The 16,733-nt window shown below is 43.5% G+C and overlaps 1 protein-coding gene across 3 annotated transcripts in view; it reads right to left on the bottom strand.

Annotated features, from left to right (window-relative positions):
• DNAJC6 (DnaJ heat shock protein family (Hsp40) member C6) overlaps positions 1–16,217 on the bottom strand; it is a 166,866-nt gene extending 150,649 nt beyond the window's left edge. The window contains exon 1 of one of the 3 annotated variants that reach the window (XM_055350080.2): positions 15,847–16,217. In XM_055350080.2, the coding sequence (XP_055206055.1) occupies positions 15,847–15,874 (28 nt within the window). In that variant the 5' untranslated portion in view covers positions 15,875–16,217. Of the gene's footprint in view, positions 1–9,518; positions 9,772–15,846 lie in introns of those variants that run through there. The other 2 variants (XM_019019347.4, XM_063697970.1) reach the window with 2 other exon arrangements.
• Between the last annotated feature and the right edge of the window lie 516 nt (positions 16,218–16,733).

Consider the following 16,733-nt stretch of genomic DNA (forward strand, 5'->3'; position numbering starts at 1 on the left):
ATTCCACAGCTCAGATTCATTCATTAATTCCTTCAATCATTTATTCAACACGTGGTTATTTGTGCCAGGCACTATTCCACCTCTTAGGGTTTCAGGTCCCTGCCTTCTTGGCTATTGCACTCTGGTGGGAGGATTCAGACAGGTAATATAGACATATAATAAATGGCAATAAATGCTGTGAAGAAAAATGAAACATGGTAATGAGGTAGCAGGGGTGCCATTTTAGGTAGGGTGGCCAAGGGAGGTGCCATTTAATTTGTTTTATGGATAATAGGTAAGAGTCATCACAGTCTCTTCCAAACAGCTTCACTCAGAAATTGTTTTTTAAGTTCTGAACCCTCCCAGTCTCCTCTGCTTCATGCATACTCACTGATGGATGGTGTTTATTCCCCATGATAGAGATTAGTAAACTGGTATCCAGAAAGACTAACTGACCCAAATACATAACCTAACTAAATTGGAAGAAGAGCAACAGAAAGGAATACATCTTCCTGTTACTCATCCTCAGAAATTACTGAGTTAAATGCAATATTGATATTAAAAATTTCCTGGACTAGGCATTAAAAGGGTTGAAGACCTGTCTCTACTGTCTCTACCTTTTATTAACTGCGTAGTGTAGGGCAAATGACAGAAACTCTCTGGCATCAGTGTTCTCATCTGTAAAGTGGGAATAATCATAGCTGTCCTATATATGTACTGGGCTGTTCATATCATCAAAAGGGAGAACAGAATTTTGTAAACAAAACACTAAATAAATGCAGGGTATAATTACCAACTGCTTGGGCACATTTAAGAGGACTAATTGTCAGTGTTCACCTGTTCATTACTTCAACCCAGGAGTCAAATATAGCTATAATGTGAGAGCTTTCATGGCTACTAAGGACTTCTTGTTGCCACAGCTGGAAGATTCCTTGAAAGCTTTGGGAAACTTTAAGTATTTGTTTTTGGTTCCCATCTTTCCTTGGCAGTGGATAATATCTTTCTGCTGTCTTTGACAGCTTCAGACCAATAAGGAAAATCTGCCTTCATTACAACTCCTTACTGGACACCAAATGCGACATTGGCTAAACCACATCAGAGAAACCGGCATCTTTATCTCCAAGGACCAAGTCCAGGATAGCCAAAATGTGCCCAAGAGGAGCACTTTGGGGGGCTGAGAAGGTGAGGGAGTAGGTGGTGAGAAGCCATCATTCATGCACTCTTTTATTCAATAATATTCATGGTGCCAGGCACTGCTATGAACACTAGGAATGACACGGTGCTGAACAAAACATTCTCTGTCCTCAGGAGCCTGTGGCCTCAGGTCAAGAGGCTTCCACTAGATATGCCAATTTACCAAAGTAGGCAAAGAAATGCCAAAGCATGGGTTTGAATAGTAGGGCAAGAGCTCTAAAGCAGAAGAGGACTGGGAGAGGTGGCTGACGCCTGTAATCCCAGCACTTTAGGAGGCCAAGGTGGTAGGATCGCTTGAGGCCAGGAGTTCAAAACTAGCCTGGTCAACATAGTGAGACCCTGTCTGTATGAAATTTTTTTTTTTTAGTTAGCTGGGCATGGTGGCATGAGCCTGTGGTCCAGCTACTTGGGAGGCTGAGATGGGAGGATGCTTGAGTCTGGTAGGTCAAGACTGCAGTGAGCCATGGGCAATAGAGCAAGAAAGACCCTGGGTGACAGACCAAGACCCTGCCTCAAAAAATAAATAAAGAGAATGGATTCAAACATGGGCCCTGCCATGTACCAGCCCCTGGAATATAAGCTGAGACAAGTTGCTGCACCTCTCTTAAGTTTCCATTTCCTGATCTGCAGGATGGAGGTAATAATGGTACCCACCTTCCACAGCTGGGTGAGGCTCAAACAAGTTAATAGGTTTAAGGTTCATAACACAAAGCCTGACACATCAAGTAAGGGCTCCATAAATGCTGTAAGATGAGTAGTATTACCTTGTAACTGGGTCAAGTTTATTCCCCTAAGCTTCAGTTTCCTCATAAAATACAGAAATTAATAACTAGTTTGTAGGATTATTGTGAGAATTACATATGAAGAAGAATATGAAGTCCTTGGCATAAAGGAATAGCCAATCACCAACCACCCTCACTCCGGCCCTTTTTAAATTTTTTTTTATTTTTAATTTTTGTGGGTACATAGTAGGTGTATATATTTATGAGGTACATGAGAAATGTTGATACAGGCATGCAATGTATAATAATCACATCATGGAATATGGAGTATCCATCCCCTCAAGCATTTATCCTTTGTGTTACAAACAATCCAATTATACTTTTTCAGTTATTTTAACATGTACAATTAAATTATTATTGACTCTAGTCACCTTGTTGTGCTATCAAGTACTAGGTCGTATTCATTCTTTCTAACTATTCCAGGCCCTTTTTAATCAAGAAGGCTCCCCAGACCAAAATTTTAAAAAGACCAATGCTAGGAGTAGAAAAGAAGTGGGAGAAGGGAAGGAAGACACCCATTTATATTGCAAAAGGAATAATGTTTTCAAAAGTGTAGTCATTTCTAGGGGTATCTGCATTGTACCAAACATTGTATTTTGAAAAGTTTCAAACATATCAAAAAGTTGAAAGAATTGTACAGTGGGCCCCATATCCAAGTACATTTGGGTATATTTGCTTCATCACACGTGTCTGTTTCTCTATCCAACTTTAATTGATCTTTTTTCTCCTTAAGTTGAAAGAGGTTTGAAGGCCTCATCAAATAAAGAGAGGCTTTATTTTCCCTCCTGACACCGTATTTCCAGAAGCACAGGCCTCCTGATTCTGTGGCCATTCCAAGCAGAGCTGGGTGAACTCTCAGAAGTCTTGTCCTGTCACACAGTAAATCTCAAGGCCACATCCAGTTAAGGACAAGGATGGATTCTAGAGCTTTCCACAACAAGGCAATGTCTCTGTCAGACCCCAAGCTTCAGATAAACTGGTACTGAGGATGATTAGGAACAGCCGCTAATGGAAAAGATGCTCTATTTCAAAAACTGGGTTTAGGAAAAGCTTCAGGCAGGCTCCACTGGCCACTAAGTCCCTTGACAACCCTGCACATCCTTGTCTTGTTAGATGCCACTCTGAGTCACTAAACCAGTGACTCATGCTCAGCAAGCAAGGCCATCTTGAGAGCTAAACTGAAGGGAATTTTCAAGAACAACGAGTGAAACCCTGAATTGAAAGGGAATAAGGCTTTTTATTGTCTGAGCAAAAAAACAAAAATGAAAGGAAAAAAACAAAAATGAAAGGAAAAAAACACTGCTGTCATACTGTGGATTAAACTTTCCCAGCTGCAAATTTTACTCTGAGGAAAAACTGGGCACCAAAAAAAAAAAGCTTTTACATTCCCTTGGAACTTTTGACGCATTTTAATTCTTGATTAGTTGATAGGTAAGCAGAGACCCAGAACATATATTCCAAATTAAGCAGATGAAATGATCTTTCAATAACTTGTCTAGAGCTTCTGCTAGCTTAGTCATTCATTCCCAAAGAGTGGCTTCACCTGCAACACCACACTTGGTCTTCCTGCATCCAGCCAAGCCTCTGTCTGGCTTGCTCAGAGCACCCAAATGGCCAGAAAAGAGGTGAGAAGGAAAAAGAAAATGTGCTTACTGCGGGGAGGGGATAGATGTTTAGGATTAGGGCTAGCCACAGAAGAGGGCAGCATGGCTTATATGGAGTACCTACTATATGCCAGGCTATTTTCTTATCATCATCATCATCCATTTTTTGAGAACTTATTATTTGGCAAGCATTGTCTTTAATGCAAGGACTCACAGCAGACCTCCCGGGTTTGAATCCCAACTTACTAGTTGTATAACTTTGGAAATGTTACTTAACCTCTCTCTGCTTCAGTTTTTCTTATGTGTAAAATGAAAGCTGTAAAACAGGGTTATTGTAAGAATAAAATAAAATCACACACTCTTTAAGACAGTGGCTGGCACATAGTGTGACAAAAGCAATGCACACGTTAACTCTTGCCATTCGTTTTGTCAGATGAGAAAAATGAGGCAGAGAGGCAAGGAGACTTGCCAAAGGAGACACATAGCTAAACACAGCAGAGTCCAGAATCGTCATGTCATTTATTTCTCACACAGTCCTGTGAAGGAAATGGGAAGGAAGGAGAGTGGCTTCACCTGCTACACCACACTCGGTCTTCCTTTTATTGGTGAGAGGTTCGAAACCCAAGACGGTCTAGTAATTTACATGTCACAAGTTGGCAAGTAAGAGTTGAGATTTAAACCCACATTTGCTGGCTGTAAAACCCTTGCTCATCCTACTAAGTCAGTGGTTCTCAACCTTTAGCATGTGTCAGAATTACTGCAGAGTTTATTAAAACACATTTCCAGGTTCCAGCCTCCCATCCCTCCCCATCCTCCCACCCCTCAGTTTGTGATTTGGTAGCTCTGAGATGGGGGCCTAGAATTTGCATTTCTAACAAGGTCCTGAGTGATGTTGATGCTGCTGCTCTCATGCTGCTGGTCTGGAGACCAACCTTGGAGAAGCACAGCTCTCTACAATCATGCACCTGTATGCAGAACAGGTGGTAGGAGAAGGGCCAGAGCCACAGACCCAAAGATTGTGGGTCAGTGAGGTTTTCCCACTCTGACAAAGTGTTGGTTACTTCCCAGAGCCCGGCTAACAAACCTTGTATTTACACAGCCCTTTCATTTTTATGGTCTCATTTGATCTCTCTAATATCCTTAGGAATAGGCTGGGTAGGGATCATTACCTCCATTCAATGTGGCTTATTTTTAGGGACATATGGCTAGACAATGGCAGTGAGAGGATAAACCACTGATCGACGTGACAGAAATTCTGTCCTCTTCTCCAAGTAAATTGTTCTGCAAAATACTATCTACTGATGGAAACTGACTCTAGTTCCAACCTGTGTCTTCCCAGAGAATACCACAGCTCAGGAAAGGGCTCCTCAACCACCACAGGGTTTAGAGGAGGGAATTTCTGGTGGGAGGAACTCAAGGCCAATTATCTACCATAATTCAAGGGCTAGAGAAGTCTACTGCTCGTAAAATGCTTTCGTCATTTGCTCCCTTTTCTGTAACCTACGGACTTTGATATTTGAGTAAAATATGGTTCTCTGGAATGGACGGAAGCATTTGGAGGGTTAATTTCAACTCAGCACAGCTTCTTCATATTCCCATTTAGAACTACTGGCATGATTAAGTACATTTTTAAAAGTTGTTTAGACCTCTAAACCAACAAATAATTCATATCCAGAATATTTAAAGAGTTCCTAAAATGGATAGGAAAAAAAACCCAAGTTAAAGAAATGAGAAAGACATCAATAGGCCTTTCACAAAGGTTCACACAAGAATGGCCAATATTCATGTGAAAAGATACTCAGCTTCATTATTCATCAAGAAAATTCAATATAAAACAACATGGAATATCATTTCATACCCATCAAATTAGCAAGCATTTAAAAGTCTGACCATATTCAGTAAGGAATCGGGGAGCTTACACACTGTTGGCAGAAACTGAATTAGCACAAATGTACAAAGGTCAACTTGGCAATATCTCTCAAAATCAAAACTATATATATATACACTTTGATGCAGTAATTGTCCTTTTAGATATTTATGCTATATTTTTAGTGACAAATGTTCACAGTGTAAATTTCAGAGTCATTCTCTTTGGAAATATATATAAATGAAAGGAATCTTTCATTCCAGACATATTTATTGAATGTCTGCTATGTTCAGGACACAGTGTTAGCATGAAAAGATGACAGGAGTCCCTAGAAGCTATGTTCCTTCTCCCCTGCAGCCTCCTGATGAAAAAGAAGAAGGTGGTAGAAAGATGGATGCTGCTGCAGAAGACCTTCTGGTTGACCCAGAAGGGTTAACTTCCCCAAAGAAGCCTCCAGCTGTGGTTGCTTCCCAGAGCACACTGAACTTTTAAACATATTTTGAGTGTGAGCATATGGTTGAAAATCTAGACTAAGCATTAATCTAGACTAATAGTAGTCTGGACTCTTATGAAAATCTAGACTATTATTATTCTATACTAACAATAGTATACTAATAGTAGTCCAGATTTTCAGCCATATTAATATGGTTTCCTAATAATTTCTAGACTTTTCTAGGTTTTCTAGACTATTTTCTAAGAATAGTCTAGATTTTCAACCATATTAGGTTTTGTTTTATTAACATTAATACATACAATAGTAAACCTAATATTAATAAAAAAAAAAACCCAGCCCTTTGTGAACCTCTATGTACCAGAAATGCATTTAATCATCACAGTTACATGACATAGGACTTGTCATCCTCATTTTTCAGATAATATATAACTCCATTTTTGAAAGACTCAGGATGCTGTCTGATATCACACAGCTTATTAATGTGCCATTTATTAGTGGCAGATTTAAATCATAGCCTGTCTGATGTCAAAGTGTATGATTCTAGATGCCCAAAGTAATGTTAACATCATCATAAGAAATTCAGGTTTACTTTAAAAAATCAAATAAAATTGAGATATAGATTTATTGCATAATATTTATTCGTTTTACTTCCCTTTTCCATGAGTATAGCTATTGAAACATGTTTTTTCATGTGTGGAGGGAGATGTGGCAGAAAGCATGTTGTATAGGTAGGCAGGCCTGAGTCTGACACTCACCAGTCGCATGACCTCCAGCATATCACTTAGTGCCTCTTGTTTCACCTTCCCTTATATATAAAATGGGGGAAATACATAACATCTGCCCTCTCTCCTTCCAGGAGTATTGTCAAGATCTAAACAAAATCCTGTAGTTGAACTATTCTATAAGATGTCAAGTATCATGTAACATTAGATATTATAATGGCTTTATCCCCAGGGCTTATGGGGGAAGGGGAAGATAGATAGTAGAGGAATGTAGTGAGCAGCCAAGATCCTATCTAAGAAAAGAGAGGTGTGGGATGGCAATGAGCCCTGGGAAGCTGTGAGTAAACGCTAGGTCAGGAACACAGAAGCAGAGATGGTTGTATAGGCACTAAAGATCTGGTTTTAAAAATTATAAAACTAATGCAGGAACAGAAAACCAAACACCAGTTGTTCTCACTTATAAGTGGGAGCTGAACATTGAGAACACAAGGACACAGGGAGGGAACCAACACACAATGGGGCCCGTGGTGGTGAGGGCAGGGGAGGGAGGGCATCAGGAAAAATAGCTAATGCATGCTAGGCTTAATACCTAAGTGATGGGCTGATAGGTGCAGCAAACCACCATGGCACACCTTTACCTATGTAACAAACCTGAACATCCTACATGTGTATCCCGGAACTTTAAAGATTTTAAAAATTAAAATAAAAATTATAAAACTAGAACACTTATTCTAACCCAAGTTACTACAGTGGCAATATTCATCTATTCCTCTTTTGTAAGCATTCACACAACATCTGGAATAACACTATGCATGTAATTATCACTCAAGGATACTTGTTGCAATCATCGATCTCATTCAAGCTCATGATAAAAAGTGGTCAGCCTTCGGCCCTATTAAGTTTCAGCAATAGTTCTTTTTGTTTGTTTGTTTGAGACAGAATCTCACTCTGTGGCCCAGACTGGAGTGCAGTGGTGCAATCTCAGCTCACTGCAGCCTCTGCCTCTTGGGTTCAAGCGATTCTCCTGCCTCAGCCTCCCAGGTAGCTGGAACTACAGGTGTATGCCACCACGCCCAGCTAATTTTTGTATTTTTAGTAGAGACGGGGTTTCACCACCTTGGCCAGGCTGGGCTCGAACTCCTGACCTTAAGTGATCCGTCCGCCTGGCCTCCCAAAGTGCTGGGATTACAGGGGTGAGCCACTGCGCCCGGCCTCAGCAATAGTTCTTGATGACAGTATGGAAAGAATTTTGTTGGTGCACTGACTTTTAAAAAGTAGGAACACATACTTAAAAGCCGGCAAGATGACAATGACAAGCTGCAGAGTCTCCCTAACAACCACCAATAGAAAAGCTTGTTTCCAATGCAATAAATAAATATTTGAAAGATAATTATTGCTGGTCATTTTCAAATTTATTTTTATAAAGCTTAATAGGTGCTAACACTTTATAACTACTAACTCGTTTAATTCATTAATTTATTTAATCCTCAAAACACCGGGGGTGGGTGAGGGGGACTATATCGATGGCAGGGTCCTGGTGCAATCTGGCTCTGCCCCGCATCCGGTCGGCCATTTTAGAAATAAGGCATGTCAACCCCCCAGAGGAAGGATCCTCAGATGATGGAAACAGACAAAAAGGACAAGACAAGACACATTCATAAGCAGTATCTACACAGTACCAAGCCCTGCAGTTAGCCTCGTGGGGGATGCAAAGATGAAATGGATGAGAATGTGGAATCTTTAATACCAGATGAACAGTGACAAACGCTCTACAGGTGACGAAATGCTAAAGGAGGGGTTACAGGTGGCAGGAACCACAGAGATTTCAGCGAGGAGACTGCATTTGTGCTAGTCTTGGCAGGAGGGTAGGAATCCGGCAGGCTGAGATGCAAGCATGGACACTGCAGACAGAGAAAAGCCGGGAGCCCCCAGATCAGGTCACTTCCCTGCTTAGCACACTTCAGTGTTTTCCCAGCTCACGTAGAATAAAATCCGAACTCCTCTTCATGTTCTGCCCAGACCTCGATCCGGGCCCTGCATCCCTCTCTTTCCCCTTGCTCAATTCAGGCACTCTGGGAACCTTTCCACTTGCTATTCTCTATTACTCGGCTTCACGCTAGAGTAACTCCTAGTCAGTCCTCGGGTCTCCGCTGACTTGCAATGCCTCGAAGAGGCCTTCCCAGTCCGCCTGCCATGGAAGCCCGGGGCCCTGCCTTTTTTCCTCTCTCAGCAGACTGATTCCCTCTAAGCACACATAGCAATGTGTACCGGGCTTTCTCTGTTTTGCGTGTGTAATGTCTGTCTTCCTCTCTAGAAGTAGTTCCAAGATCCGGGCTTTGCCCATCGTGTTCTCCGGCCAAGGCAGATGGAGGGGCTCGATAAAAATTGTGGAATGAATGAATGGAGTGAGTCAGTGATTGGCTGTGAGTTGAGGCCCTGGCAAGGACAGGACTGAGTGTGCTTGGAAATAGTTTATCGTGGCGAGAGCTTCGAAATCACCGCAAGCAGGTAGAAAGGAGGTGGGTACAGGGCGGGAGGACCTTGAAGGGAGCCTCGGGTTCTGATTCATTCCCCCAATAGGCACTGCATTGCAAGCGCCAGGCCAGGTGCTTGGGGCCGGGGACAAGCTAACCTCAGTGAGGCTGTGTCGCCGCGCCACCGTGGCTTCCCTGTGTCCAGAGCCAAAGCAACGAGCAGGGGCTAGGGGAAAGGAGACTGTGCCGACATCAGCCCCTGCGCTTCCCCAGCGGTCCCCGTACCCGCGGCCGAGGGTCGGGTTCGGGGGTCGCCTAGGCACCCAGGCTCCCAGGGCCGGGAACGCGACCCGCGAGACCGCCGGGGACGGCCCCGCCGCCGCTGCGCCCCTGCGCCCCTGCCTCGGGGTAACAGGTCCCGACCGGCCGCGCCCACACTCACCCTGCGCCGCCTGGCGAGCTGAGCGTGGCCTCCACAGCCGCCGAGTCGCCTTCCACGGCCGCCGCAACGAAAACAGCTTCCGGCTCTTCTGGCCTCCCTTCTCAGTGGCGCCCATCGGTGCGCCGCGCCCTCCCCCGCCGCCGTCGCCCGAGCCGAGCGCCACCGCTCGCCGCCGCCGCCGCGAGTCTGCCAGGTGCCGGGCCGCTGCTGGGAGATGCGCGCCGGGGGCGGAGCTTGGGGCCGGGAGCCGTGGCTGGCGCCGACAGGGGAGGCTGCCCGGCCCCGCCCACACGGCGGCGCCTGGCGCCCGAGGCGTGCGGGTGCGCGCGGGCCCGCGCCCCTCACTCGGGAGGCACCGTTAGCACCCTTTATTAACACAGGAGTCCTAGGGGGCGCTCACCCATGTTATCTCCCTGTTACAAACCATACACTCCACCCTCCGAGAGGGTAAGGCATCTGCCCACAATCACACAGCGCTAAAGAAATTCCAGAGCCCTAGACTCTGACGATGTTTACTCACACCGTGCTACCGCCTCAAAATGAAACATCACGTTAGAAAGTGGTTTTAATTCTGACAGATATTCCTATTTTCCTAATACAAGAGATTACTAGTCACCCACATGATTTTTTGAGAACTTGTTCTATGTCCAGCTACTTTTACACACATTTCATGAAACCTCATTGCAACCCCGTGGTGTGGGAGGCGTTTCCCATTTTCCAGACGAGGAAACTGAAATGGCAGAAGTGAGGCTCCCTCACCCCATCCCCATGCCATCACTGGTCTCTGTTGAGATTTTGCTTGGAATTGGGAGAGACTGAGAGGAAGATCAAAACCAACGCCCTTGAACACGACCTGGCTGCAATAATAATAGCTAATATTTATAGAATGCTTTTTATGTGGCAGATTTTACACACATCATCTTATTTAACCCTCCAGTAATACTCGTGGGGCAGAAACAATCTCCAAACTCAACAGATAGGGAAACCGAGCGTCAGAGAGTACAGGTTAGATATCTAAAACCTCAGTAAAAAGGTTTTATGTTAGGTCAAATTATGAAATTGCCATTTTTGTAGGCCCAAATAATATCAGACAAGAGCTTCTATCGGTGACCAAAATTAAAATCACCAATGGAGATCGGGCACGGTGGCTCACGCCTGTAGTCCCAGCACTTCAGGCGGCTGAGGCAGTCGGATCACTTGAGCCCAGGAGTTCAAGAGCAGCCTGCACAACAAAGCAAAAACCTGTCCCTACCAAAAATGCATACACACACACACACACACACACACACACACACAAATTAGCCAGGCATGGTGGCACACACCTTCAGTCCCAGCTACTCAGGAGGCTGAGGTGGGAGAATCACCTGTGCCCAGCGAGTTAGAGACCGCAGTGAGCCGAGAAGGTGCCATTGCACTCCAGCCTGGCTGACAGAGTCACGTTATCTAAAAAAAAAAAAAAAAAATTCACCAGTGGAGACAGGTGAAAATCGAATGCCTGCAGATGTGATATGCTGAGAAAGACACATCATCTATGGAGTATTCTGGCCAAACATGCACAGCATGAAGCTAATCATGGGGAAACATCAGATAAACCCAAAATGAGGAATCCACTATTAAAAGGAGCAGGGAAGTGCTGTATTCTTCAAAAGTATCAATGTCATAAAATAAGAAGAAAAGCTATGGAGATATTCTAGATTCAAGGTGACTGGGCTGGATGCAGTGGCTCACACCTGTAATCCCAGCACTTTGGAAGGCCGAGGCAGATGAATCACCTGAGGTCAGGAGTTCCAGACCCAACATGGCGAAACCCCGTCTCTACTAAAAATACAAAAATTAGCTGGGCACGGTGGCGTGCACCTGTAATCCCAGCTACTCCGGAGGCTGAGGCAGGAGAATCACTTGGACCTGGGAGGCGGAGGTTACAGTGAGCCAAGATTGCGCCATTGCACTCCAGCCTGGGAGACAGACCAAGACTCCATCTCAAAAAAAAAAAAAAAAAAAGGTGACAGAAGAGACATTGCAGCTAAATACAATACCACCTGACTCTAGACTGGACACTGTTTTGTAGTTTTTTGTTTTTGTTTTTTAAGGCTCTAAAGCACATTACTGAGTTAATTTTACAAAAATATGTATATATATATATGTAGCAGATTAGAGAAAAATGTTTATCAATAAAAAACTTGCTGACATTAATAACTACACTGCGATTATGTAAGAAAATATCCCTATTTTAAGAAAACACACACTGAAGCCCCACACGGTGGCTTCGCCTGTAATCCCAGCACTTTTGGAGGCTGAGGTGGGCAGGTGGCTTGAGCTCAGGAGTTCAAGACCAGCCTGGGCAATGTGGTGAAACCTTTTGTTTCTCTTATTAAAAATTGAAAAATATAAAAAAAAATTTAAAAAGAAAATACACACGAAGGCATTTAGGAATAAAGAGCCATGATGCATTTAACATGCCTTCAAATGATTGGGGGTCGGGGAGGAAAGGTGTGTGTATATAAAATAAAATGGGAGGAATCACTCCACCCAAACTTGAAGCCTACTGTAAAGGTACAATTTCAAAAACCGTGCAGTGTTGGCAGAAAAATAGACACATATATCAACGGAACAGAATAAAGACCCAGAAATAGAATGGACCCACGTAAATCTGTCCAACTAATTTTTGACAAAGGATCAAAAGCAATTCAGTGGAAGAAATGTGCTTTTTCAACAAATGATGTTGGAGCAATTGGACATCCATAGGAAAAAAAAAAAAAAGAGAGAAAATCCAGGACCCAAACTTCATACCTTATACAAAAATCAAGTCAAAATGGATTCTAGACTTAAATGTAAAACTATAAAACTTAGAAAGAAATAGGAGAAAATTTTCTAGTACCCAGAGCTATACAAAGAGTTCTGTGGCTTGTTACCAAAAGCACAATAAGAGGAAAAATTGATATGTTGGACCTTATCAAGATTATTTTTGCTCTGTGAAAGACCCTGTTAAGAAGATGAAAAGACATACTACCAACTGGGCAAAATACTTGAAACCACATAGCCAACAAAGGAGTATTTAGAATATGTAAAGAATTCTCAAAACTCAGCATTAAAAAACAAACAAACTGGCGGGTGCAGTGGCTCACACCTGTAATCTCAGTACTTTGGGAGGCCAAGGCAGGTGGATCACCTGAGGTCAGGAGTTCAAGACCAGGCTGACCAACATGGTGAAACCCTGTCTCTACTAAAAATACAGCATTAGCCGGGCATGGTGGCGCATGCCTGTAATCTCAGGTACTTGGGAGGCTGAGGCAGAACTGTTTGAATCCAGGAGGTAGAGGTTGCAGTAAGCCAAGATCACGCCATTGCACTCCAACGTAGGCAATATAGTGAGATTCTGTCTCAAAAAAAAAAAAAATTAAAATGTGCAAAAGACATGAACGCATATTTCCCTGAAGCAGATACATAGATAACAAGCATATGAAAAGAAATTCAACATTGTTAGCCATTAGGGAAATACAAATTAAAACCACAATGAGATATCACTACACACCTGACAGAATGAGGATGTAGCTGAGAAACTGAATCACTCCTACATCACTGGCAGGAATGTAAACTGGTACAGCCACCCTGGAAGAGTTTAGCAGTTTCTTATAAAACTAAACACAGAACTACCATATGACCCAGCAGTTGCACTCTTGTGTACTTATCCCAGAAAAAATGAAAACACACAAAAACCTATAAAAGGTTCAGTAGCTTTACTTTGTAACAACCCAAAACTGGAAACAACCCAGGCATCTTTTAATGTGTCAATGGTTAAACAAGCTGTGGTACATGCATACCATGGAATACTAGTGAGCAATAAAAAGTAACAAACTATTGACACATATAACAAGCTCAGTGAATCTCCAAGGAATTACCATAAGTGAAAAAAGCTAATCCCAAAATGTTACATACTATACATTTTCATTTATGTAACATTCTTAAAATGGTAAAATTATACAAATGGAGGACAAAATCGTAGCTGCCAGGGAGGAGTAGGGTGGATGTGGCTATAGAAGAGATTCTGTGGTGATGAAAATTGTTCTGTGGTGATGAAACTGTTCTGTATGTATCTTTACTGTATCAATATCAACTTATTGGTTACTATATTAGATTATAGTTTTGCACAATGTTACTATTAGGAGAAAATGGGCAAAAGAGTACATGGGGTCTCTCTGTATTATTCCTTGCAACTACATATCAATCTACAATTATCTCAAAACAAAACATTTTAATTTTTTTAGGTTGCATATCAACAATTTCGTACAGTTCACTTCAAAACTTAAAATTCAGCTGAATCAGCTGGGCGCAGTGGCTCACGCCTGTAATCCTAGCACTTTGGGATGCCAAGATGGGTGGATCACAAGGTCAGGAGATCGAGGCCATCCTGGCCAACATGGTGAAACCCTGTCTCTACTAAAAATACAAAAATTAGACAGTCATGGTGGCGCACACCTGTCATCTCAGCTACTGGGGAGGATGAAGCAGGAGAATCACTTGAACCCAGGAAGCAGAAGTTTCAGTGAGCCGAGATTGAGCCACTGCACTCCAGCCTGGCGACAGAGCAAGACTCCGTCTCAAAAAAAAAATTCAGCTGAATCACAACTCAACCTAGGCTCATGACTTCATGACTACACTGGACTTCCTCACTACCCCTTGCTCACTCAAGGAGGCCAAAGACCATTTGCTAAGTCTCAGGGTGGAGGTATGGAGGACTCAAAAAGGTTACAGTAGCATGGAGGCCCATGTCTGTCAGGAAGAGTTAAATTACTCTCCCAGTTCAGAGTGAGGCCCTTAGTGGTCTAGAAAAGTAACACTCTATAATAAATTTTAGACGCAGTGGCTCATGACTATAATCCCAGCATTTTGGGAGGCCAAGGTGGGAGGATTGCTTGAGCCCAGGAGTTCAAGACCAGTCTGGGCAACATAGTGAGCCCTTGTCTCTCCAAAAATATCAAAAGATTAGCCCAGTGCAGTGGCATGCATCTGTACTCCCAGCTACTTGGGAGGATTGCTTGAACCTGTGAGGTTAAGGCTGCAGGGGGCCATGATCATGCCACTGCACTCCAGCCTGGGAGTTTTTGAGACAGAGCAAGACCCTGTCTCAAAAAAACAGCAACAAAAGAGAGAGAGACAGAGAGAGAGAGAAATTTGGGAAAAACCCATTTTATTCATTCTCTAATTCAGAAGAATAGGAAGCTGGCCCAATGTGGTGGCTCACACCTGTAATCCCAGCACTTTGGGAGGCCAAGGCCAGCAGATTGCCTGAGGTCAGGAGTTTGAGACCAGCCTAGTCAGCACAGTGAAACCTCATCTCTAATATTAGCTGGCCATGGTGGCATGCGTCTGTAGTCCTGGCTACTTGGGTAGCTGAGACAGGAGAATCACTTGATCCTGGGAGAGGGAGGTTGCAGTGAGCCCAGACTGCGCCACTGCACTCCAGCCTGGGTGACAGAGCAAGATTCTGTCTCAAAAAAAAAAAAAAAAAAGAAGAAGAAGAAGAAGAATAGGAAGCTCTAAATATGAAATGAAGAAGGAAACTGGGGAGAAGGTAGAAATTGAGAGATGTTCTCTGTCTGTCAGCAATAAGCTGCTTTCTTCTACAGCAGCTCACTCTTCCTGGCATCCGGACTGAAGAAATAGGCCTTTAGAAGAGTGACCTTGGCTGAGCGCGGTGGCTCACACCTGTAATCCCAACACTTTGGGAGGCTGAGGCAGGTGGATCACTTGAGGTCAGGAGTTCAAGACCAGCCTTGCCAATATGGTGAAACCTCCTCTCTACTAAAACTACAAAAATAGCCAGATGTGGTGGTATGCGCCTATAATCCCAGCTACTCAGGAGTCTGAGGCAGGAGAATCACTTGAAGGCAGAGGTTGCAGTGAGCCAAGGTCATGCCATTGCACTCCAGCCTGGGCGACAGAGGGAGACCCTGTCTCAAAAAAAAAAAAAAAAAAAAGTGATCTAATTAGCAAAGCTACTCAGGAATGGTGACCACGTGCCACCAATTAGGGTTGCCTTCTGTCCTGGGACCTTTTACCTGGCCTCAGGGTTAAGACACCTAGAAATCTAGTCCTGGTTAACCAAACCATCTGTAAAAGACTAGTTATGTCCTTTCTCCTCCTAGCTTACTACTTGACCACCAACACCGCTACTCACTCCTGTTAGTGGAGGAAACTTAACCAGATGACCTAGAAGTTCCCTTCCAGGGTCTCCCACTCTCCTTCCCTGTGCATCCTGACTCTCACTGGCTGGTCTGAAATAGTGCTAAGTGTTAATAGCCCCACTGGGCCTGGCTTAGAGACTCACCTTTTATTCCTGGTGAGTCCTGGCACATCCAGTGGATTGAAACAGCTCCTTGGAGAGGCCTCCTTGCTCACTGCTTAGACTTCACTGGTCAGAGAAAGATGCAAGGGACGTTCTTTGGCTTGCCCTTTTAGTCCAAACATCACATGATTTTATGGCACTCTTCCAACTGGAGCTGAAAAAAGACCAGAAGCCTCTGACTCCCACAATCACTGCTTGCTCCAGGCAGATCCAGTGGCAGGCTTTTGCCACAGTCTCTGGAGTCCATGGGAAAAGAATGTGGCCTGAGAGAAGATCTTCCACCAAGTGGAAACACCCAAGTGCCTGAGGCACATTCATGAGCATGAGCAACATGGAATTTCTTTTCAAATGTCAAAAATGCAAACCAAGTAAGCCCACTTATTTGTACATCTGGTTCACTGGGCGTGGAGAAAAACAAAATGGGAAAAAAAAAATCCTGAATTCCATGCGTGTCATTGTGTTTACAAAGCTAGGTCCAGAAATATGATTATGACAGTACTCAAAGTCAACAGGATACAAGATTCGTGTGTGTGCATGCATGTATATGCACACATGTGTGTGGTGTGAGTGGAGGAGAGCTAGTAGAAAGGACCTAGACTTCCCAGCTAAGCACAACTGTATGAATCCTGGCTCGGCCACTGACTAACTTTACAGCCTTGGCCAACTTGCCGAACTTCTCTAAGTCTCTGTTTCCCAATCTGTAAAATGGAAATAATACCTAGCACCTAATTCACAGTTGTGATAAGTTTTGCTGTTACATGTAAATGATGAAATAGTCTCAGTAAATGATAGCTTACTATAATACTTTGTCCCTTGAGAGAGACAGTGACAGACAAAAAGGATGGCCTTTTTTTTTTTTTTTTGAGACA

Source organism: Gorilla gorilla, chromosome 1 (genome assembly GCF_029281585.2).
Source record: "Gorilla gorilla gorilla isolate KB3781 chromosome 1, NHGRI_mGorGor1-v2.1_pri, whole genome shotgun sequence".
Classification (NCBI taxonomy): domain Eukaryota; kingdom Metazoa; phylum Chordata; class Mammalia; order Primates; family Hominidae; genus Gorilla; species Gorilla gorilla.